The sequence below is a fragment of the Prionailurus bengalensis genome, chromosome A1, assembly GCF_016509475.1.
Source record: "Prionailurus bengalensis isolate Pbe53 chromosome A1, Fcat_Pben_1.1_paternal_pri, whole genome shotgun sequence".
NCBI classification, from domain to species: Eukaryota; Metazoa; Chordata; class Mammalia; order Carnivora; family Felidae; genus Prionailurus; species Prionailurus bengalensis.
Window position 1 is genome coordinate 82662553 of NC_057343.1, and position 24290 is coordinate 82686842.

Here is a 24290-nt window from a genome sequence, read left to right on the forward strand (position 1 = left end):
GAATAAGTGCTTTCCAGTAGGATAGGATGAGTTTCGGTTAATTTCTTTTGTCACTATGTACCATTCACATTTGTATAAACGTCAGGTAGTTTTTAGTATCCCGTCTGTTCAACTCAGTTAAAAACCTTGGAGCGTTAAAATCAACCCTGATTTCTTCCACATTTTCCATTATGTCTAACCCAGCACTGAGAGCTCACTGAGGTGCCTCATCAATATTTGATTATTGAGCCGTGCTGCCTGGGTCTGTGTCCTGACACTGACTTCCATGTGACCGTGGACAAGTTAGTGGGCTTTGTGTTTTCATCTAGAAAAGGTAGAGGTCGTGCTGTCTACCTTTGCGATGTGTTCTGAGGATTAGATTATATGTGCACAGAGATGTATTACACGGAGAGGCATGCGTGTTTAGTCCCAGTAACAATACTTAGCACTCAGTAAGCTGACGGAAGTGTTACTGTTTTTACTGTGTTCAGATTACGACTTTGGGTGTTGTGCTGATGTGTTTACCGCAGAGCTACTTCCTGAACAGTTTAGGCCCGTGACCAGGCAGTATATGTGTATGCACTCTGCATGGAGCCGGTCAAGAGCTGACCGTTGTCACTAAAACCTGTGTAAACGAATGTGTTCTCTTCAAGGTCTGGAAGATAGCCTTACAAGGACCGTGTTACATGACACTATTAATGATCGCATTTGGCTTGTTATGGGGACACCTTTTACAGATCAGACCCACTCAGAGCGTCTTTATTTCTACGTGCCTGTCCTTATCAAGCACACCCTTAGTGTCCAGATTCCTCGTGGGCAGTGCCCGGGGTGAAAAAGAAGGTAGGTGATAACATGTTCTAAGTATGTGTTGAAGTATCAGGTATTCAACTGGCTTGAATTCACTCCAAAGGCCTCTTAGAAAAAATTGCAACTCTCTCTCCCTCCCTGGGCTTTACTAACAGTCACGGGCCCTCGTGCTGTGTTCACTCAGGAATTGACACCCTCATCAATTCAATTGTTCCACATTTCCACTCGATTAAGAAAACAGCTTTTACATGCTCATTAATTTAGGATAGTTGGAGGACCACATTTAAATAAAGAAGAATCCACATTGGAAAGTGCACTGTGGAATTGGTGGTTTAAGGGACGAACGCCGCACAGACCTGAAATCACCAGTTGTCCTCACGGGACATGGCGTGTGTTGCCTGCAGTGCCGCGAACGGGTGTGTGTTATGTGCAGCCTGAAGTAGAGTGACAGGTGCACTCTGTTCACTGCTTTAACTCTGGCTGTGGTTGGAAACTTACAGACTTTTGGTACCTTTTTTCTATAAACTACGTGATGGGTACTTTGGTGGTTGGGAGTATTTTCACCTCTTTGGGCCTAGTTTCATGTCTGTACTGGCAACACCAGCCTCTGATCGTTACTGGACCTAGCGAAGCCAGCCTGGGTCAGCAGCTTAGGGACGAACGTCCTGGGCTGACTCACGCTGGCAGCTTCCAGCTTCGCAGTACTGCTGGTTTATATCCTGTGAACTTGTAGTGACTTTCACTGTCTTGCTCTTGTTTTGTGAAAGTCAGTAAAAAATGGTGAAAACGTCATAACAGCTTCATACTGGTATTTGCCCTGCACCAAACACACCACAATGAGAGAAAAATAGGAAAAAGGAAAGCAGAGTGGTGTGGCTGGCTTCTCTGATAAAGCTGACCTTGCTGTACTTGGGGCTAGTCCTGGAGCTGCAGGCTCCTGGCATTGGTGGTGGCCACACGCAGCCCACCCACTGACTGACTGTGGGCCAATGGGCCACGGAAGCAGCCTCCTCGCTTGGAACTGTACTAACTAGTGGTCTCGTCTGTGGGGCCCAGTGTCCCTGTGGCCTGGTGCTTAGGACCACCCCTCACAAAGCCCTAGTGACAGAAGGAGGTGAGGCACCGGCAGTGGTGTAGGAGGATGAAAACAACTGCTTCTGTAAGGACCTGCACACTGGAGTCCAGCATGTGTGAGGAGTGAGGACGTCAGTGGCTGGGAGAGTTCTGTAACAACCCCAACTGTCAGGATGTGAATTCTCCTTGCTTATGGAAAAGTCTAATAACCACAGTGAAATAAGCATGCTTGAAGCACTCAACATAAGTGAAGAATTCATGCCTATTGGATTAGGCACAAGGATAGGACACAGTACACACAGAAAACATGGGAAAGAATGCCAAGAAACAAAGGAATAGTTAAGAGGCTCAGCATATATACAGCAGAAGTCCTGGAAGAATAGAGTGCAGAACATAGCTGCTGACTTTCAGACTTGGAGGAAAATGTGAGCCCTTAGTCTGAACGTTCCACCCCAAAACCGAGCAGGAAAAAGGACAAGAATAAATGTACCCTCGGCACATCCCGGTACAACAGCAGAGCTTCCGGGACTAAGGGGAAGGCTTGACAGCTGTCAGAGAACACAGGTGATCCGTACGCCTCCACCACACCGGGGGCAGACGGGGCCTGTGGAGCCGCGTCTCTGGCGTGCACGCCCAGCAGAGCTGCCAAGAGCAGGCACAGGTGAAGGCGTCGTCAGACACACGTAGGCTTGGCAGCGTGGCTGCCCGTCTGGAACACGGGAGGACCAAGCACCACAGGTTTAATTAACCTTGTACACAAAGTGCCTCATGTATCTTGTGCATGGACTGCTGGAAAAGGAGGGCTTTTTCCACTTTGTAGAGGCCAGGAGGTGCCAAGATGGTGGAGCAGCATGGAAGCTTTGTGCGTTTCTCATCCCTGAAGTGCAGCCAGAGCAACACCAGACCATCTTGCACGCCTAGAAAATCGATCTCAGGATTATCTCAACAATCGGCACAACTTGAACCACAGAACTTGTCAGGTATGTGGTGCAGAGAGGTGAACTAGGGGGAGGGGAGAAGCCGTTGGGGGGGGTAGGAAGCTGTTTTTGCTTGCGGAGAGAGAACAGAGACAGCGGGTGTAGGTGGGAGAGAGTACAGGAAAAGCACTTTGTAGAAGGCCAGCTGAGAACTTGGGCCTAAGAAGGTAGGAGTGTCTACAGGGTTGCCGGTGGGGAGGCAATGCTCATGTTGAGAGACTTGGGCTTTGTAGAAACTGATAATCACAGATGTGCTAAAGTGTGGCACCTGAAGGACCGTTAGAAAATGTACTTTGGGAGAAAAAGGCTTTGACTTATAACGGCCATGACAAATAACGTGGGAATAAATCTTTGAAGAGATATGTGTGACCTTGGAGGACAGAAGTACAAAATGTTATCGAAGAGAGAGCCTGTGTTCATGATGAAGAGACTCAATACATAAAGATGCGGTTTCTCCTGAGTGTATAAACTCCCAACTATCCCAGTAAAAAATCTGGCAGGGTTTTTCATGAAATTTGGCAAACTGCTCCTGAAGTTTATTTTAAGAACAAAGGCCAAGAATAGCCAGTGTCAGTTTGAAGTGAGGTGCTTCCATATCAGACGGCAGGCCCTGCGGTCCTGTCCCTGTGCTTGGGTGGTACCGTGTGTCTGGGCCAGATGGGGCAGGAGACGATGGACAGGCGGACACGATCAGGGCGCGTGTGGCTGGGGGTGGGTGGGAGTTAGTCCTTGGAGTCCTCCGTTGAGCCGCACACAGAAACCAGCCCCACACAGATTGAACAGCTCAGTGTGTTGGGCAGAACTTCAGAGCCTGCTAGGGAGAAATATGGGTGACCTAGGGCAGAGAGGATTTCTGGAAGCGAGATGCAGAATCCAAAGCAAAAGTGTTGATAAACCCGAACACGTGGAACTTTAACTTTTACTTAAAAGGTATCTTTAGAAGTTGCAAACTAGAAGACATGTGCTATGTATATAAAATGTGCAAGAAGTAGTACTTAGAATGCATCAAGAGTTTTAAGAAGAATCAAAACGGAAGGAAACCCTGCTGCAAAATAGAACTTCTTCCCAATGGAGAACTTACGGAAGAGGAGGCATGCACGCTATGTGAACATGGAGAAATGCTGGCCTCGCTAGCGAATCGGGACGTGCAGTTGCAGACCTGTCCTCCCATGAGCCAGCCAGGTGTCTCGCCGGACCTGCCCCATGTCGGCATGAGTGCAAGCGTTCACGGGTGCTCAGTGGGAGCGTGAGCTGGTTTGGTCACTTTGGGGAACAGTTCCACAAACAGAGATGTCCATTTCTAGAGACATGTCCTAGAAAACTTCAAATGTGAAAGAATACTCAAAATACTTATTTTTGATAGCAAAAAATTTTAAGTAATCTGAGCATTTAGTAATCCAACGAATAATTAAATTATGGTGTGTCCATATACTGGAATACTGCAGAGGTAAAAATGAATTAATCTTACACTATGGAGGGAGAAATAGAAGATACAGAGGACATCTGGTCCGATATAATTTACGTAAACTTTGAAACTGTGCAAAGCTGCGTCCTCACAAACCTGCACACTGAGAGCATTTGGAAGTGCCTGAGGATGACACCCCTGCCCCTCTTCATATGTGGGTTTATTGTTGCCCCAATTCTCCTTTTCTGTTCCTCAGGGTTCCGGCCAGTACATTGGATAGTGGGGCCCAGACCCTCAAAGGGGTCAGTAAATAGCTCCAGCCTTCCATGGCCAGGCTCAGAACCCATATAGCCATGAAGGGGACAGGCGGCTGGAGGTCACGGTAGCAACTTGATTATGATGAAAGATGACAATGGAAGATGTGGCAGTGGTGGCCTTCAGTACCTATCCCCCATGCAGCATGGACCCACAGAAGCCTCCTCTAGAAAACACAGGCCTGCAAGAGACTGCCATGCTGTGACCTCACCATCCCCTTGCCCAGGTGGAGACTCTCATCTGTAGAGTAGGGTGGGCAGGGTGGGGCACGGGGCCAGGGCGGAGGCCATGAGTGGTGAGGGGGAGTCTCTCCTGGTGAGAACACAAGCAAGGGAAGGGGGTGTGTCCAGCAAATGTGCTAGAATGTTCATTATAGCATGCTTGTAGTAATGGAAAGATTGAAAACCTAAGTGCCCAACATCAGGGAATGGGTAAATTGCTGTATTCTACAGCAGTTTTAAAAAGAGATCTTTGTGCATCAGCACAGATAATTTTCAGACATAATGGTAAGCAAAAACAAAAGCAAGTTGCAGAAATATGGATTAAGTTATAAAAAGTTTATAATTACAAAATAAACTCAGTGTTGTTCCCGGATACATAGCTGTTATTTTGTTAAAAGTAGAAAACCACTCAAGAGAATAAAAAACATGGAACCTAAAGCAGTGATTGGGGGTGTGGTGGGGGGTCCAGCCGCAGGTGGCGGGCTCATGGTACCTGTATTGTCCAGTATCTTCCTTCCCAAAAATCTGAAGTCAGGGTCTCAAAGGTTTAAGATTTAACAAAACACAATAGTGGGTATGTGGGTATTTGTTATATTTTTTATTTTCCATATGTTTAAGGTATTTAATAAAACAGATGGAAAACAAAAAATTTTAAATGCTTATAGTAGTGGTAAGCACAAAGATTAAACTTAGTGTAAAATGCAGATGAAAAATATTAAAAGTTCTATCTTTAATTTTTAACAGTTCAGTCTAATTCTTAAATTTTTTTAATGTTCATTTATTTTTGAGAGAGAGAGAGAGAGAGAGAGAACGAGTGGGAGAGGGGCAGAGAGAGAGGGAGAGAATCCCAAGCAGGCTCCCGGCTGTCAGCATAAAGCCTGACGTGGGGCTCGAACCCACGAGCCGTGAGGTCATGACCTGAGCCACAGTAGGCTGCTTAACTGACTGAGCCACCCAGGCTCCCCAGGCAAAGTAATTCTTTCGCCTCTGTGTTCACTATACTGTTTCCTTTTACATCAGTTGCTGTGGTTAGTCTTTCCCCTCCAGCCTCAGTGAGCTGCTGCTCTCCACTTGCTCCCTGAGTGCTCCCTGTGGACTGGGCCATGCTGGGGGTGCCCCCCTCTGTTCGTGCTGCCCGCCATCTGCTGGTAGATAGTTAGATAGTTGATGCCCGCCCAGTTAAGACCGCTGTGATCTGGTGAAAGGCAAAGAGCAGGATTTTAAAAACATTTACAGAATGCTGGCAGTGTATCAGTAAATGCTTTTTTGAAAAAGTAAGGTGCGACTGGAATTATACGTCTCCTCTAAGTCCGGAAGAGGCACCATCACGGGCGCAGGGCTCAAGTGTGTTCACCTCGCGTGAGGACTTGGGGAGGAAGACCGCGGTGTGACTGCGAGCACAGGACCTGGTACGCTTCCTGGGATCAGGACAGGAGAATCACAGTCAGGAACCAATGGAGGGGTTTGTTGAAAATGATGGGTTTTTGAAGTGTCCCACTCACCCATTATTAGTGTGGGGAATTCTTCTTCACTTTTAAGTTGTTAAAGCTTTAGCCGCAGCAACCTCATGGCGCTATCCACTTAGAATGTTTTAAAAGCTTTAGCCGCAGCAACCTCATGGCGCTATCCACTTAGAATGTTTTAAAATTCTAAGCCAAAAACAAATAAATAAATCAAATTCTAAAGCCTGGATACTTTATTCACCAAAAATTTAACTTTGAATGGTAAGACAAGCTTCCTAGAAGGAGTACCTAAACTTCTAACAATTGTGATTTTTGCTGGTGATGAAAGATTTTAATTTTATTTGATTAGCTTATTCTTTTTCTTTTCTGTAAGATTACTCTTATCAGATTAGCCTTTAAATATCTGTTACTGTCAGTTGCTTTTTTTTCTTTTTTAAGAAAACAAAAATAGCTTATTTTATGGGGGAACATGACAGTTAAAAGTTTGGTCCAAAGCCAGAACTGTTGGTTGGAAGTGGAGACACCGAACACCTGTATGACGCGTGGAGTTCGGGAAAATGGTACCCGTTTCCGGTCGCCTTTGTGGATGAGCCACATGGTCCCTTCGGGCAGCCCTGGCTACTGCCTTCTGTCCTGTCCACCTGATGAGCCTCTCTGCATTTGTGTCGGTGACAGACGCTCACTGTGGCCATGATGGCAGGCTGGAGGGAAGGCGACCTGTCAGCTGGGTCAGCCAGCAGGTGCGACCAGAAGGGGGGTAGGGTTAGGTCTCCTGAAGCGCTTAGGGGAGAGAGAAAGACTGGCGTGAAGGCTGTTTCCTGTATTCTGGGGACACACAGTGACATTGACCTGCTTATCCAGGCTCACCATACTCTTGTGCCCCGTGCCATCTTTCCACGATGGCGTTTTTTCTTTAAGTGTGTTAGTAACAAGTGCTGGAAATATCCTGGAAGTTTTCTTTACAAAAAGTTTTTCATGTTGAAGATGTTTCAGTGTTTGCCCTCAAAGAGATTCTAAAGTCTGTATTCTCTTTAAGTGGCAGAATTTGAATTATTTCGGAAATGTGCCTGATGACCGTATTTTGACGTGGGACACTTTAAGTTACTGTAAACGTAGGTCATTGACACATTCTTCCTCAAGCAGGTGACGTTGACTACAGCGCGGTGCTGCTTGGGATGCTCGTAGTGCAGGACGTGCAGCTGGGCCTGTTCATAGCCGGCCTGCCCACACTCATCCAGGCCGGGACTGGCACCTACTCCAGGTAACCACGCTGCTCCTTCCTCCCCGCTCGGTTTCCAGCTTCCCGGCATCCGCTGACGAAAATGCGGTGTAATACCGTCTCCCGAAGAGATGCTTAGAGCTTGTCCGGCGCAGGCAGAGAGCGTGGTCTCTGGAGTCACGCCGCCTGGGCTCAGGCTCCAGCTCTGTCAACCTCGGGCAAATTCCTTAACCTCACTCTGCCTCGGTGTTGTCATCTAGAAAGTGGGGATGGTGTTAACTCCCTAACAGGTTAGTTAGGATTAAATGGGCTAAAATCTAAAAATGCTCAGAATGGTGCCTGGAACATACTGTGTGTGAGTGTGTGTGAGGTCGTGTGAGATTATCTGACCACGTGCGTGATTGTGCGCGTGCATGCCATCATCGTGGGGACCATTGTTGTGAGTGTCTCCGTTACCATTTCCTCTTTTCCTTATCTCAATGAAACAATCCCCCAAACCCGAACTGCACTTGCTACGTTCATGTGGAGGGAAGTCAAATTGAAAAGTGGAAGAATAAGTTCGCCCAGAAAGTCCTAGGTTATGCTGTACACACTGTTACCAGAACGCCAGCCCAAAAATAAATCCCTTGGAAAATGTAAGGAGCCCCATAAAATTTAAAGGTAAATTGCATGCGAGTTAGGACTGTAAGCTTGAGTTTATTTTAATAAGCAAATAAGCAATATGTTGTGCTTTAAGTATTTCCAGACGCTGCATTTACTTCACGTCTCACAGTGATGATGCTATAACTTACAAATTAGTAGACTTTTTTGAAATTTCTTTGGGAACCACTTTGAAATTCTGAGATCTGTCGCTTATTTCTTCTTTCTCTATATGCCTTTTATCTGTTCTTCTTGCCTTGTTGCGCTGGCTAGAATTTCCAGTACTTCAATGAGTGACATTATGTGCATAGATGTTCCTGCCTTCTTCCTCATCTGAAACAGAAAGCATCCATTCTTTCACCGTCAAATGCAGTGTTAACTGTCGGGTTTTTATTACTTTTAGGAAGTTACCTTCTAATCTCAGTTTGCTAAGAGTTTTTATTGTGAGTACACATTGGGTTTTGTCAACTGCTTTTTCTGCATCTCTTGGTATGATTGTGTGATTTTTCTTCTTTAGCTGTTTGATGTGGCAGATTACGTTGATTGATTTTTGGAAGTCAAGCCAGCCTTACATAGGTAGAATGAATCCTACTTGGTTGCGGTATATAATTCTTTTTATACGTTGTTGCCTCCAATTAGCTAATGTTTTGTTGAGGAGTTTTGGGTCTGAGTTCATGAGAGAGAATGGTGTGTAGCTTTCTTTTATGGTATTCTCAATTTCTGGTTTTGGTGTTAGGGCAATACTATGTTCATAACATGATTTGGGAAGTGTTTCTCCTTTTTCTGGAAAACATTGCATCAAACTGCCGTTAATTCTTCCTTAAATATTTGGTAGAATTCTCCAGTGAAACTATCTGGGCCTTGAGATTTCTTTGGGGGGATTTTTGCTAAGTTACAAATTCAGTTTGCTTAATGGTTATGAGGCTATTCAAATTATCTACATATTATCTGCATATTGTTGAGTTGTGGTAGCTTGGTTTTTCAAAGAATGGGTCCATCCCATTTCACATGTGGAGGTTATATGTGCAGACTTGGTTATAGTATATCCCATCATCTTTTGATGTCTGTAGGGTCTGCAGTAATGTTTCCTGTGTTGCTCCTGATGTTGGTAACTTGTGCTTTCTCTCTCTGTCAATCTTTCTAGAGGGTTGGCAGTTATTTTAATTTCTTCAAAGACCAGCTTTTGTTTCATTGGCTTTTTTCTTTTTTTATATATGTATAACAAATTTAATGTTTGTTTATATTTGAGAGAGAGAGAGAACGAGCAGGGCAGGGGCAGGGAGAGAGAAACACAGAATCTGAAACAGGCTCCAGGCTCTGAGCTGTCAGCACAGAGCCCGATGCGGGGCTCCAACTCGCAGACTGCGAGATCATGACCCAAGTCGAAGTCGGACGCTCAACCGATTGAGCTGCCCGGACGCCCCGTCTTTGTTTTTCTGTTTTTAATTTCTTTGGTTTCTATCCTTCTGGCTTTTTCTCCTGTTTGTTTTGGCTGTTATTTTTCTAGGTTCTTGTGCTGTGAATGTAGCTTATTGACTTGAAACCTTTCTTCTTTTCTAGTGTGTTTAGTGCCACACGTTTCCCTTGCAGCACTGTCTTAGCTGCATCTTGTTTCTTTTGGTATGTTGTATTTTTATCTTCATTTAGTTCAGTTAATTTAAAACATTTCTTTTGAAGCTTCCTCTTTGATCTATGGATCGTTTAGAAGTCTGTTGCTCAGTTTCCAAGTGTTTGTGGAGATTTACCTGTTGTCTTTCTGTCATTGGTTTCTGGTTTGGTTCCACTCTGGTCACAGAACAAGCACACTTTGTTTTTGTCTTTTGTTTTTAATTTTAATTTTTATTTATTTTTGGGAGAGAGAGAGATCGGGAGGGGCAGAGAGAGAGAATCTCAAACAGGCTCCACACTGTCAGCGCAGAGCCTGATGTGGGGCTCAAACTCACGAACTGTGAGATCATGACCTGAGCTGAAGATGTTTAACTGACTGAGCCACCCAGAACAAACACATTTTGTATGAGCTTAGTTTTATTAAGTTTGTTGAGGTTTGTCTTGTGGCCTCAGGTACGGTCTGTTTAAGTGCTCCAAAGGCCCTTATTCTGATGTCGAGTGGAGTGTTTTATGTCAGACCCTGTTTGTTCATGGCATTGTTCAGTTTTCCTGTGTTCTTGCTGGAGAAGGTGGTTATTGACATCCCTAATTATAATTGCTAATTTGCCAATTTCTCCTTCTAGCTCTGTCAGCTCTTGATTTATATATTTTGGTGCTCTCTTATGTGGTGCATACACATTTAGGAACATTTTGTTTTCCTGGTGGATTGACCTGGTTATCATTACGTAATAGCTCTTTTGTTTCTAGTAATTTTCCTTATTCTGGAATTTACTTTATCTGCTGTTAATATAGTCTTTCCTACTTGTTTTTTTTTTTTTTTTCAATATATGAAATTTATTGTCAAATTGGTTTCCATACAACACCCAGTGCTCATCCCAAAAGGTGCCCACCTCAATACCCATCACCCACCCTCCCCTCCCTCCCACCCCCCATCAACCCTCAGTTCTCAGTTTTTAAGAGTCTCTTATGCTTTGGCTGTCTCCCACTCTAACCTCTTTTTTTTTTTTTTCCTTCCCCTCCCCCATGGGTTTCTGTTAAGTTTCTCAGGATCCACATAAGAGTGAAAACATATGGTATCTGTCTTTCTCTGTATGGCTTATTTCACTTAGCATCACACTCTCCAGTTCCATACACGTTGCTACAAAGGGCCATATTTCGTTCTTTCTCATTGCCACGTAGTACTCCATTGTGTATATAAACCACAATTTCTTTATCCATTCATTAGTTGATGGACATTTAGGCTCTTTCCATAATTTGGCTATTGTTGAGAGTACTGCTATAAACATTGGGGTACAAGTGCCCCTATGCATCAGTACTCCTGTATCCCTTGGGTAAATTCCTAGTAGTGCTATTGCTGGGTCATAGGGTAGGTCTATTTTTAATTTTCTGAGGAACCTCCACACTGTTTTCCAGAGCGGCTGCACCAGTTTGCATTCCCACCAACAGTGCAAGAGGGTTCCCGTTTCTCCACATCCTCTCCAGCATCTATAGTCTCCTGATTGGTTCATTTTGGCCACTCTGACTGGCATGAGGTGATATCTGAGTGTGGTTTTGATTTGTATTTCCCTGATAAGGAGCGACGTTGAGCATCTTTTCATGTGCCTGTTGGCCATCTGGATGTCTTCTTTAGAGAAGTGTCTATTCATGTTTTCTGCCCATTTCTTCACTGGGTTATTTGTTTTTCGGGTGTGGAGTTTGGTGAGCTCTTTATAGATTTTGGATACTAGCCCTTTGTCCGACCTACTTGTTTTTTATTAATGTCTAAAATGGTCTGTCTTTTCCATATTTTAAAACTTTCAGTCTGTTTATTCCATTGTATTTGAATGAGTTTCTCAATAGATAAGGTATTGTTGGATTGTTGGATGATTTTTTTAATGTTTATTTTGAGAGTGAGTGCACATGAGTGTGGGATGGGGGGGTGGCAGAGAGTGAGAGACAGAGAATCCCAAACAGGCTCCATGGGGTCAGCATAGAGCCCGACGTGGGGCTCGATCCCACAAACTAGGAGATCATGACTTGAGCCAAAATCAAGAGTCAGACACTCAACTGACTGAGCCACCCAGGCACCCTGGATGCTGTTTTTTTAATCCATTCGGTCAATATATCTTAATTAACGTTGAGACCATTTACATTTATGGTAAATGTTGATATGTCAGGACCTAAGTCTCTCATTTTGTTATTTTCTCTGTTTCTTGTTTCTCTGTTACATTTTTCTTACCCCCTGATGGGTCACTTGCATAATTTTGAGGACCCGGTGTAGTTATCTCAGCAGCTACTCCAGGCTCTGCAGTGCATGCAGTGCTGAGGTTAGCTCCCGGCTGTCAATGCTTGACTGCTTGTGACACGTAGGAGCCTTACTTCCCTTTAGTTCCCTTGCCTCTCCCTTCTTTTTAAGTATAATTGTTGTATGTTCTCTATTTATCTGAACACCAGATCAGTGTGTTTATTAACTTTGCTTCTGATCACATAGGATTTTTTTAATTCATCAGGGTTACCTATTTTATTTTTATCCATTCCATTGTTCTTACTTGCTTTCTCAAGATTTCTTCTCTTATAATTTCCTTTCTGCGGGGGGCTTTCTTTGCTCATTCTTCCTTTTTTAATTTTTTTTTAATGTTTATTTATTTTTGAGAGAGACAGAGACAGAGTATGAGCAGGGCAGGGGCAGAGAGAAAGGGAGGCAGAATCCGGAGCAGGCTCCAGGCTCTGAGCTGTCAGCATAGAGCCCGACGCGGGGCTTGAACCCACAAACCGCGAGATCACGCCCTGAGCCAAAGTTGGACGCTTAATCAGCTGAGCCACCCAGGTGCCCCTACTCATTCTTGCATAGTTAGTCTGCTGCTGGTGACAAATTCTCATCATTTTTCTTCCTCCAAGAAAACGTTATCTTCCCTCCTTCCTGGAGGATATTCTCCAGGATATGGATTGTACGGGTGACAGTCCTTCTCTTCCAGCACTTGAAGGATGCACTGCTTCTCTCTGGCCTCTCACGGCTTCAATGAGAAATTGGCTGCCATTTCTCTAAACACAAGTTACGGATAATTACTTATATGAGTGGTTTCTCTTTGTCTGCTCTTAAGATTCGTTCTTTGTTTTTAGTTTTCAGAAACTGAGCTCTGGTGTGTCTTGGTGTCTTCATCGGTTCAGGCTGCTGTAACAACATCATAGACCAGGGCTTAAGCAACAGACTTTTATCTCTCGGTCTGAGATCAGGTGGTGGCAGGTTCGGTTCTTGACGAAAGCTCACTTTCAGACAGCCGTCTTCTTGCCATGTCCTCACGTGGCAGGGGGAGTACAGCACAGAGGGTCTCTGGTCTCTTCTGACGATGAGGGCACTGACCCCACCACAGGGCCCCACCTTGGTGACCTCCCGGAGGCCCCTCCTCCTAACACCATCGTGTTGGGGCTTCATATAGGGATTTGGGGGACACAAACGTTCAGTCCATGACAGTCTTTGGGCATATCCTGTTGGGAGTTGGCTCGACTTCTTGGGTCTGTAGGTTTATGTCTTCTGCCTACTTTAGGATTTTCAGCCATTGTTTCCTCAAATAGTGTTTCAGTCCCACGTGCTCCCTCCTGCTTGGACTCAAGGGATACAAACATTTGTTCTTTTGTTATTATCCCACAGGCCTCTGAGACTCCTTCTTCCTCTTCTTCTTCCTCTCCTTTTTTTTTTTTTTTTTTCTATTTTCTGTTTGTCAGACCAGGTAAATTGTGTTCATCCGTCCTCAAGTTCATGGATTCTCTCCTCTGTCTTCACTTTATTTAGCCCATCCAGCAAGATTTTAATTTTTGTTATTACAGTTGACCCTTGAACAATGCTGCTCTGAACTATGTGGGTCCACGGATATGTGGAGTTTTTTCAGGACAGTGCTGTGAATGTGTAAGAATACAGTATATAATTTATGTAACCTACACAGCATGTACTAATCGACTGTTTATGTCATCAGTCAGTCTTCTTGGGAAATCGAAAGTCATATGCAGATCTTTACTGTGCAGGCAGCTGGTGCCCCAGACCCTGTGTTGTTCAAAGGTCAACTGTACATCGTTGTAGAATTTCCATTTGGTATGCCTTTTTATGGCTTCTATTTCTTTGCTGAAATTTTCTGTTTTTTCATTTCTTTAAAAAGAATTTTTAATTGCTGTTGAATCACGTTTTTGATAGCGGCTTAAAATCTTTGTCAGATAATTCTAATAATGATTCACCTTGACGTTGGAGTCTGTTGGTTTTGTATTTTTTAATATTTACCTTTTGCCAGAAGTTACATTAAGTTTCAGTAATCCGAAATGATTAAGATGTCTTCTCTTCTGTCCGATAGCTCAGCCTGTTGGAAAATAGAGACAGCTTTTTAACTGGGATGCCCAGAGGGTTAGGCCCCGGAGCTCCCTCCAGCTCTGCCGCTTCCTAGTCTCACAGTCTCTGGGCTTCAGTTTTCTCCCTGATGGTGGGGGCGGCGCGGGGGTGCCTGGCTGGCTCAGTTGGCAGAGCGTGCGGCTCTTCATCTGAGGTTGTGGGTTCGAACCCCACGTTAACTGTAGGGCTTACTTAAAAATGAAATCTTTAAAAAAAAAAACGGGGATGGTATGGAAATAGTACCTGCTCGTGGACTGTGTGAGGGTTGCAGGAGAGAACCGTATGGAGTGCCTGCTTAGGCTGCTACCTGACGGGTGTGACTGTTAAGGTCAGTTTGTTGACAGGGTCCTCTTGTCCTTTTCCTCTGATTCAGGATTTTTTAACTATCAGAAAAGTAACACGTCTAGTCACAGCCTATAAATAAGAGCCAGTTCCTAGTCCTTCTGGCTACAGATTTGCAAGATAAGTAACTGAACAAAATTTGTATAGCTGAAAGGAAGATTTACAACTTTAGCTGAAAATCTTTTTTTTTTAATGTTTATTTATTTTTGACATCAAGAGCACCAGTGGGGGAGGGGCAGAGAGGGAGACCAAGGATACACATCATGGGCTCCGTGCCGACAGCAGGGAGCCTGACGCGGGGTTCCAAGTCACAAACCATGAGGTCATGATGTGAGCCAAATTCAGACACTAAACGACTGAGCCACCCAGGCGCCCCAGCTGAAAATCATGTGCTTTCTATTTAAGAAGCATCCAATAAATTAGGACCTGTAGAGGTCACAATCTCCTTACCAAACAGGAAGCGGAACCGCCACAAAGAGTGCAGGTGCTCAGAAAGGACAAATGGGACCCCTCATCGCATGAAACTTCCCTGCTGCTTACAAGTAAAATGGTCACCATAGGGCGTTGTCTCCTCAGAAAGCTTTAGGAACTTTTCTTCAGTGTTTTTCCGAATGAAAGTCCAGTACACATATGGGTCCCATTGACATTGTTCAAACTTAGTTGTGAAACATCATGTTCACCAAGAGTTTGACGGTGTGGAAAAGATGTTCTATGTTGTGTTAAGCTGTAAAACAGAGAGTCAGGTCATAGGACAGTGTTTCCTCAAAAGGGTTAAACAGAGTTGCTGTAAGACTCAGCTGTTCCGCTCCAGGGCATTGACCCAAGAGACATGAAGATGTCTGTCCACACAAAACCTGTGTTGGAGGTGAGGAGAGCACACAGGGTTCATGTCCTTAATGCCACAGATTATACACTTGAAAGTGGTTAAAGTGGTAATTTTATGAATAATTTACCACAGTGAAAAAAAAAACTTGCACATGAATGTTCATAGCGGCATTATTCGTAATCGCTAAAAAGTGGAAACAATTCAAATGTCCATTAGCTAATGAATGGATATAGTGTACTGTGACCACACAGCGGAATGTTGTATGGAGCCCTGACACAGGCCATGACAGGGTCAACCTTGAGGACATCACACTCGTGGAGGAAGCCGGACACACAGGCTCATGTTATGTGATTCCATTTATGTGAAATGTCCAGAATAGACAAATCCATAGACAGGAAGTCGGTCAGGGGCTGGTGGGGGAGCGGAAATAAGCACTGATGGGTGTACATCTGCTCTAAAATGGGTGGCGTTGGCTGGGGCGCCTGGGTGGCGCAGTCGGTTAAGCGTCCAACTTCATCCAGGTCACGATCTCGCGGTTCGTGAGTTCGAGCCCCGCGTCAGGCTCTGGGCTGATGGCTCAGAGCCTGGAGCCTGTTTCCGATTCTGTGTCTCCCTCTCTCTCTGCCCCTCCCCCGTTCATGCTCTGTCTCTCTCTGTCCCAAAAATAAATAAACGTTGAAAAAAAAAATTAAAAAAAAAATAAAATGGGTGGCGTTGGGTGCACCTCTGCAAGTGTACTCAGAACCACTGAGCTGTGTGCTTTAGAGGGGTGGATTGTATGGATGAGAATCCTGTTCCAGTAAAGCTGTTAGAAGCTATATACAGTATCACTTCAACTAAAGAAGAAAACGACTAGAAATATGTCTATTCATGTATATAATGTACATATATATACACACACACAGACACGTATGAATAAGGGGTCAATAATGATTTTCTCCTAGTAGAGTGATAGATTAGGATAATTATATTGTCTACTATTGTATACTTTTCTCTATAATTTGGGAAAACCCCTTCTCATTTTGATTACCGGGAAAAATTTACAGTAAACAAACTAAAATAAAATCCGGGATGATGTTAATACCAGCGTTGGCTTTTTATTAAACTCTGGTCAGAATCGATCTTTTCTAAAAGAAAGAATTAACTTATTCCTCTTGCCCCGACAAGTATTTCACAGTTAAGTAACAGAACACAGAGGCTATGATAATACTTTTTAAAAATAGTGATTTGAATTATTAACATCTTGCCAAGATCATGAAAATTCTAGAAGGTAGTATGGATGGATTTGTTTATAATATTGAAGACAGGGGCCCTCAGCTCTAAGCAGAGCAGAAATTCCAGAAGCCATAAAAGATAGGAGAAGTGATCAGTGTTACTGCATGTAAGTTTTGTACCGTGAGTGTGTAAATATGCCTGCGCACATGCACACGTCCCTGTGCTTGTAAACACACGTACGTGCATACCTATGCGTCCATGTGCTCTGGAACTTGTACCTGTGCACATGGTAAGCAGGCCAAAGACAAATGGGAAAAATATTTGTAAACATGTTAAAGCCAGTCAAGTTACTTATTTCCTAAAGATCTGCAAGTGAAAGTTGGAGGAACCCAGCTGTGTGGGCAGCTGGTGCAGAGATGAGGAAGTGCTCGCCCCGGCCTGGAGGAAAGGCAGAAGGCACCTGTACCTGTCACACCGCAGACCTGTAGGAGCAGGGTCCCCTCTGGGGTGCGATCGGGAGCAGGGTCTGCCTCAGCTGGGCCGCCACCCACACATGTTCTTGGAGCGGCCCATCCGGCACGTCAGAGCCTGTGGCGGGGGAGTGTCTGCCTGAGGAAGAGGTGGCGATGCCTGCTTCACAGGGCGAGGCTGGCACTCGTAAGAACTTTGCCCAAACCTGGTGGATGGAGAGATTGAGATGCAGAGCGGTGTCGTCTTCACCGTGGGCATGAATAGGAAGTGTGTGCAGGTGCACAGATGTCCCTGGGGCCAGGTTGTCTTCACAGAGATCTGGGCTGTCCATGGCTTCCACTTTTCACATGGACCTTTGTCAGCTGTCTGCACCTTCCCTTCCTTATGGCGTATTTGGTTTGCAGTGGGGGGGGGGGGGGGGCGTGACGCCCTGGGCAGGGGGTGGCAGGGGGTCTGTGTGGTGGCTGGGAGCACGGGCCCCAGAGCCAGGTGCCAGCACGTGGCCCGGAGCCACAGCTTCACCTCTGCTCCACATTCTCATCTGCGGATGGGATGCTTCCCGCACTTGTCAGGAGAAACGCACCGAGACTGGAAGTCGTGTGTGCAGCCGAGTGCAGCCCAGTGCTCTGGGCATGGAGGAGAGCAGGGTGTTTGGGGAGGACAGTGCTGAATACGTGAGTAGTCACCCGGAAGGTGTCTAGTCAGATAAATGCACGCACAGGGTGGGAGTGGGGTGAGGAGCAGCGAGCAGCAGGTGGCCACACCAGGTTGGCAGGGCCTCTGGGTCGCAGACCTTGAGGCCCAAATGTGAAGGACGCCATGGGGGACGTGGAAACGTGCCTTCAGGGAGCGGAGGCTGGTAGAGGCGGCTCTGTGGGTGAGGGACGGGGGAGGCTGCGGCCGGGCGGAGGAACCTGGACTCATTGTCGTTCTGGCTTCTGTGGTGCATCAGAGACCAGTTAGGAGGCCGGTGGAGCCATGCGGGGAGGCGGTGGCACCCAGGAAAGGGGTGACAGGCACAGGCCAGGCTCCGGATGACTGCGCTAGTGTGTGAGCGAGCCGTTAGTTCCCCGGGGTGGGAAGACCGGCCGGGAACTGAGGTACACCCAGCCTGCTTTGTTCAGCGCCCCGGGCACGTGCCTGTCCCTGCCTGGTGACCCCGCGTGGAGCCCTCTACCACAACTGCCCTTCGAGCCCAGCTTGTTCTGAAGCCCCCATGGAACCACTCGTGTGACTTGACATCCATGTCCACTGTTGCCTGACTGCAGTGATGAGTCCTCTGCCAGTAATCAGATCTGTATTCTCCCATCGAGAACTTCTAAGCCAGAATTTTGGACTAAATTGTTTCCTTAATGTGATGGAGAACTAAGTTTCTAAAGACTAAACTGAAATAAGTAAGAAGTACATACAAACAGTGCCTTTCTTCTGAAAGTCTTCTGACTGGGATCTTAAGAATACGTTCTGAGATTTAAACAGTGTATTCTAAAAAGAGTTTAGCACAGAATCCTGTTCTCCATTAGACATGAAATGTGGTCATGTCCGATAGACATGAAATGCAGAGTTCTGGCTTGGGTGACAGACTGTTTTGCCGCAGGTCACTGGAGTTCTGTGGCCATTGCTGAGCTGCGGGGTGATGATTGCCTCATGAATTTCAAGGGGGTCAGCTTAGATCCTGGCGAGGAATGTTATTATCAGCCACTGAGTGAGATGTATAAGCTACAGTCGTTATAACCTATGTGTAAGGTGTATTGCTTTAAAGTATCCATTGCAGAACAACAGTTTCCATATTTGATTCAAATAACTTAATTTGAACCAAGTTATTTAGAACTAATGTGATTTTTAGGTTTTATTTTAGTATCTGTAAAAATGTATGTGATTTGGGAAACTTATTTTGTAACATGTCAAAGATCAAGTTGAAAGCCCATTTTGTTGGGTTTCAGGGAAATGTGGAGGTGAAATAATGCCCCTTTTTTCTTTCCTTCTCTCCTAGCATTGTCATGGAGACTCTGCGGATACTGGCTTTGGTGGGTCAGATTCTTTTCTCGCTGGCCGCTGCTTTTCTCCTGTGTCTCGTTATAAAGACTTACCTCATTGGACCGTATTATCGAAAACTGCATATGGAGAGCAAAGGGAACAAAGAAATCCTTATCGTAGGAATCTCTGCTTTCATCTTTTTAATGTTAACGGTAATCCTCAAAATGCCTGTTATTTACATATTCTGACCTGTAATCTGTTCCCTGAGAGTTTATGATCCGTCAGTTCTTTATCTTGTCACTTCAGTGGTAGTTAAAATAATTCGAAACGCATGGCATTTTTATTTTATGCACAGTTGCTACACTGCCCATGAATACATACCCAGTAGATTAAACCCGTTCACTCTCAGCCTCTTGAGCCCTTTGCTGAAACGGTACCTCAAGCGTCGCACACAGGCAAGTCTGGGTGGCCTTGAAAACCACGTAGTCTCCAGCATCACCAATATTACGTGGTCTTAAACTTAAAAACAGCTTTGTACCTGAAACCATAATAACAGTTTAAGACAATTTTTACTTCTATTTGGTGACAACAAAGCCGGTCAGCAGTATAACTTCTTTCGCCACAATGTGAGAAGTTGAAGATGAAAATAAAAGGTTCATTTTGGAAGCAGCCTTCTCCTTTAAAGGATGTGCTTCTGAGGGATGGGGGGGTGTGCTGTTAGACCCCCACAGACAGCTGCGCTGCTCACCACATGCCCCTGAGGAGGGAAGGCGGGTTCACACAGAAGCTCCCGCGTGAGTGTTCCTAGCAGCCAAACGCCACCCAGATGTACTTCAGCAGGTGCCTCCTTCTGCCGGCCTCGGTCCGTCCACACCAGGGAAGGCCACCCAGGTTGGAAACGATTGTACGTGAGTCTCCAGAGAGTTCTGCTCTGCTGAGCAAGAAAAGCCAGTTCCAGAGGTTGCATACTGTGTATTTCCATTTGTGTGACATTTACGATGAAAAATTTCAGAAATGGAGGGAAGGTTGCCAGATGCCAGGTGTTAAGGGGTGGGGGTGGGGGGAGGGTCCTTGTGACAGAAGGTTGTGTGTGTCTTCACTGTGTTGTGTCTGTATCCTGGCCGTGATCTCGTGCTCTGATGTAGCAAGATGCTGCCACTGGGGGAGCTGAGCAAGGGTACGTGCGGTCTCTGTGGTTCTTAGAACTGCAAGGGGTCAGCTCTTACCTCAAAACCGGAAAGGCACAGAAGCTACTTCTTGTGTAGGATTTAACTACTGACTAGTGTTTTGTAATCTTGGGAGACTAGGATTTGCTTCTGCTCAACGCTGCCCGTGTGTGTGACTTATTTAATTTTTTTACATCGCTTTCTCCATTCTGGACTATTTTTCTCTTTAAAAATGACATCCAGCAAAATTCTTCTCTGGATGACTTCCATGTTGTCTTCCCAGTGGCTACACAAGTTAAAATAGTTCTCTATTTGTTTGTTCTGTTTTCTTTCTTTGACACTGTTTCCTGAGCAGCAGCTGGAACCACCCGGCATGCTAGGTGCTGGCATCCTGCACGACAGAGAGTCTAACAGCTCAGGCTCCGCTGTTGCAGTGCATTACACACCCACCCACCCCCCTCCCCCCACCCCCACCCCCGGGTGAGCTCTGTTGTAGGCGTGCGCTAGCCTCCGGGTGAGCTCTGTTTTTAACATAGGTTTGTTTGTTTGTTTATAATGTTTTTATTTATTTTTGAGAGAGAGAGAGGGAGACACAGAATCCAAAGCAGGCTCTGGGCTCTGAGCTGTCAGCACAGAGCCCAACATGGGGCTCGGACCGACAAATGGTGAGATCATGACCTGAGCCAATGTCAGATGCTTAACTGACTGAGCTGCCCAGGCGCCCCAGCCATTCTAACCCTTTTGAAGTGTACAATTCCGTGGTTTTCAGCATATTCACAGCACTATGCAACCATCACCACTGTCCAATTCCAGAACATTTCTGCCCCCCCCCCCCCCAAATCCACATCTCCGAATCTTGCCTGCCCTCCCCCATCCCATAGTAACCACTAACCTGCTTCCTGTTCCCATGGATCTGCCAAGGTTCCGGCCCCTCTGATGTGGCATGACCTAAAGGGTTTGTCTGTGCTGGGGTGCGTTTCAGGATTTTGCTCCTCTCCTGGCTGAAATCCCATGTCACAGAGATCTCAGTAATATCTGCCAGCCTGTAACTTGCCCTTTGATTATCTCAGTGGCATTTTTTGATGGATGGAAGTTCTTCCTTTTAATGTACTCGCTAGTTTCAAATTTTGTGCAGATAGCACTTTTTATATCCTGTGTAGATCTTTGCCTCCCCCGGTCCAGAGGCGCCCGTGTTGCTCTCCAGCACTTCCTACTCTGCTCTTCTCACCAGATCTGCGTCCATCTGGAGGCATGTGGACAAGGGTCCGTGTTGCCATTACGTGTTTCCACATCACATGACGGTACAGGGTCACCTCGTCAGAAGCCACAAGCGTGAGCATGTGTGTATGTGTGTTTGTGTGAGTGTGCATGCATGGGTGTATGAGCACAAGTGAGTGCATGAATGTGAGCATGTGTACCCGAGTGTGTGCGTGGGCGTGTGCACTAGTTTGCATATGAGTGCATGAATGTGAGCTTGTGCACGTGAGTGGGCAAGTGTTAGTACAAGTGTGCATGTGAGTGCATGGGCACGAGTGTGAGTGCATGTCTGCATGCGTGAGTGTGGTGCGAGTGTACATGTGGGTGCATGAGCATGAGTGTGCATGAGTGTGTGAATGTTAGCATGCACGTGCGCATGTGCAAAAGTGTGTGGATGTTAGCACAAATGTGAGTGTAAGCAAAAGCACATGAGTGCGTGTGTGAGTGCATGAGTGTGCCTGTGAGTGTCTGAGTCCCCACTCTCACCTTTGCTGCCCGCCTGCTCTTACCGATAGTGCTGTGCCCGGCAGCCTTCTCCAGATTGTCCGGCTGCGTTCGTGTGTCCAGCACCCATGCGAGTTTTTGGATCGGGCTTGTCAGTTTGCACTCGCGGCTGCAGGCACTCTGGGCCCTTCGAGGGAGAGCTCGCGCGTTGGCGGCTGCGAGCCGCTGGCCTGTGGGCATGTGCTGTGCACGTCTCAGCCCTCGTGCGTGCTTCACAGCAGAGCTTTGTGGTGTGACAGTCGTGTGTTCTCCTGGGGGACTTGTCCCCATTGCTGGGTGTGGTTGGTGCTATTGTGAACCATGTTTCTTTGACGGTTCTTTCTGTTGGCTGCTCTCTTCTGTGTGTGGTTTTACTTTCTCAGAGTGAAAAACGTCTACCTCTTTCCGGTTGTTTTGTGTCACTAACACCTGAAGCTTTGCGTTTAACAGAACTGTCATTAGAAGCCTGAGTGCTAGCTCGGACCGCGTCCGGCTGGCACGGATGCGCTGGCACTTCCCTCTGGGGCCCTGTGTTCTCAGGGCCTCCCTCCCTCACTGGAGTGTCCTTCTCTAAGTGCTTTCAGTTGGAGACGGGAAGAGTTTTTACATTAACACATGACTTAATGCCATAGTTGGGCTGTTCACTGAGTCCAGGTAAAGCAAATCTATCACAAATATTTTAAATAAATTTTAAAAACTATTGTTGTTCAAAAATTTGAATGATTGTTTCAAATATTTAAATTTTTTTCTCCCTGAATGGCGGGTTCAACTAATATTAGCTTCCTTGTGTGCATCTCGGCTCGTCCCCACAGAGGCCCTTCTGGAGACGTGGAGATGGGCCTTTGCTGTGATAGTACAGCTGCCTTTGGGCATGAACCCGCCCTGAGCGGAGCTGTCGCTGGTGCGCCGGAGAGTGATGTGCGGCCCTTCCCTTCCGCCTAGGTCACAGAGCTGTTGGATGTGTCCATGGAGCTGGGCTGCTTCCTGGCCGGGGCGCTTATCTCTTCCCAGGGCCACATGGTCACCGAGGAGATCGTGTCTTACATCGAGCCCATCCGTGACTTCCTGGTTATCATTTTCTTCGCCTCCATAGGTAACCTTCCTTGTTTACGTCAGGATGTTTGCAGGGTGTTAGACACCCGCATGGGACTTCTGCAACCTGTTTATATACATATTTCTATTTATGCAGCAAGAAGTTGCCATAAAAATTGGGGTCTGCGGAGAAATCTTATTAAAAAGAGGGAAAGTTTGCACTTGGGGACATTGATTTGCTGACTGGCTGCCATGGTTTGGGGGTGCTCAGATGCCCTCGGGGGAGGGTGAACCCCACTTTGACTCCACGGGAAAGGCACAGGTGCCCAGCAGGTTAGCGAACTTAAAGGCAACACCCAAATGAGACATTTGGGAAGAAAGGTTACTGTTGATACCAAAGCCTCGAACTGCCGTGTCGCAGTGCGCTGCTCTGGAAATGCCCCTTGGTCAAGGAGTGTCTCCATCGGGCACGTCCAGCACAGCACTGCCTTCTGCCCAGAAAGCTCTAGCACTGCATCTGTACCCGCCACCGGCTCCATGCGACCCCAGCAAGGCTGAGCGCGTCAAGAAGCACATCACAAAGTCTGCAGGGAAACTGAGAGTGGAGCACAGAGAGCGGGGGGCCGCACGTCACTGCATAGCTGCTTTAGTGACAGTGCCCTCGCTGTTCCGAGAGAGGGCCCACTCGGCCTCCTTTCCCGTCCACCCCCCCTCCCCTCCCTGGCCATCTGTCCTGTGTCTGGTCTGTCTGTCCCTGTCCCTGTTTCTCTGTGTTTCTGTCCCTCTTGCCCACTCCCTTCACCGCAGCCCCTTCTAGTGCCAGGCGGGCTCCGCTGTGCTGAGTGCTGAGTGATTACCTCCACCCATCGTTCCCCCAGAGGAGTGCTCGTGAGGTCGACAGGCACGAGCTCCCCTGATCAAGTTCCAGGCCACATTGTCCCGGGAGGACCCATCTCGCTGACACGCGTGTCACTTGTGTCCTGCCTGCAGGGCTCCGTGCAGTGTGTCCTGGCTAGAAATGAAAATCCCGCAGGCGTGTTATCTAATAGACAAGCTTGTTCTACCCTTCCTCAGGTTAGGGCTCTTGACCTGCTGAGGACTGAGCTATCGAACCAGACGACAGCTGCACGTGTTTTGCTTTGGTTCTTCACACCCAGTGTTGTCAAGGGGGTTCAGGCGACTGTCCTGCCCCTGAGAGGCCTGTGCACACGCAGGACCTTGCTTTTCCACTGCTCAGGACTGTCTGTCTGTCTCAGGCTCTAAGCAACACAGAAGTGGACTGTTTGAGACTATGTCTTTCCAAATGGGTCTTTACTTTTTGTACCTCAGTGATGTTCACGTGGACTGGGTCCCTGACCCCCTGCCCTATGGCAGGCCCTGCGGAGTCATGAGACCCCGTGGAGGGCCTGCCGGCTGCAGTCAGTCCCGGGCAGGGGGAGCGACCCTGGGATCCCAGCAGCAGG

The 24290-nt window shown here is 46.6% G+C and overlaps 1 protein-coding gene and 1 long non-coding RNA gene across 13 annotated transcripts in view; one reads left to right on the forward strand and one right to left on the reverse strand.

Moving 5' to 3' along the window:
• The window catches only part of TMCO3 (transmembrane and coiled-coil domains 3), a 50953-nt gene that overhangs the window by 20315 nt on the left and 6348 nt on the right, over positions 1-24290 (forward strand). For 6 of the 12 annotated variants that reach the window (XM_043583457.1, XM_043583379.1, XM_043583414.1 and 3 more), the window contains 4 exons: positions 633-819; positions 7385-7502; positions 18906-19101; positions 22738-22888. In XM_043583457.1, coding sequence (XP_043439392.1) covers positions 633-819; positions 7385-7502; positions 18906-19101; positions 22738-22888 — 652 coding nt within the window. Of the gene's footprint in view, positions 1-632; positions 820-7381; positions 7503-18905; positions 19102-22737; positions 22889-24290 lie in introns of all 12 variants that reach the window. The other 6 variants (XM_043583363.1, XM_043583406.1, XM_043583450.1 and 3 more) reach the window with 1 other exon arrangement.
• On the reverse strand, positions 621-14887 carry LOC122485128. Its single transcript, XR_006297794.1, has 4 exons — positions 14877-14887; positions 14242-14248; positions 5965-5966; positions 621-736 (listed from the first exon to the last, which is right to left on the reverse strand). It is a non-coding gene; the product is annotated as an uncharacterized LOC122485128 (long non-coding RNA).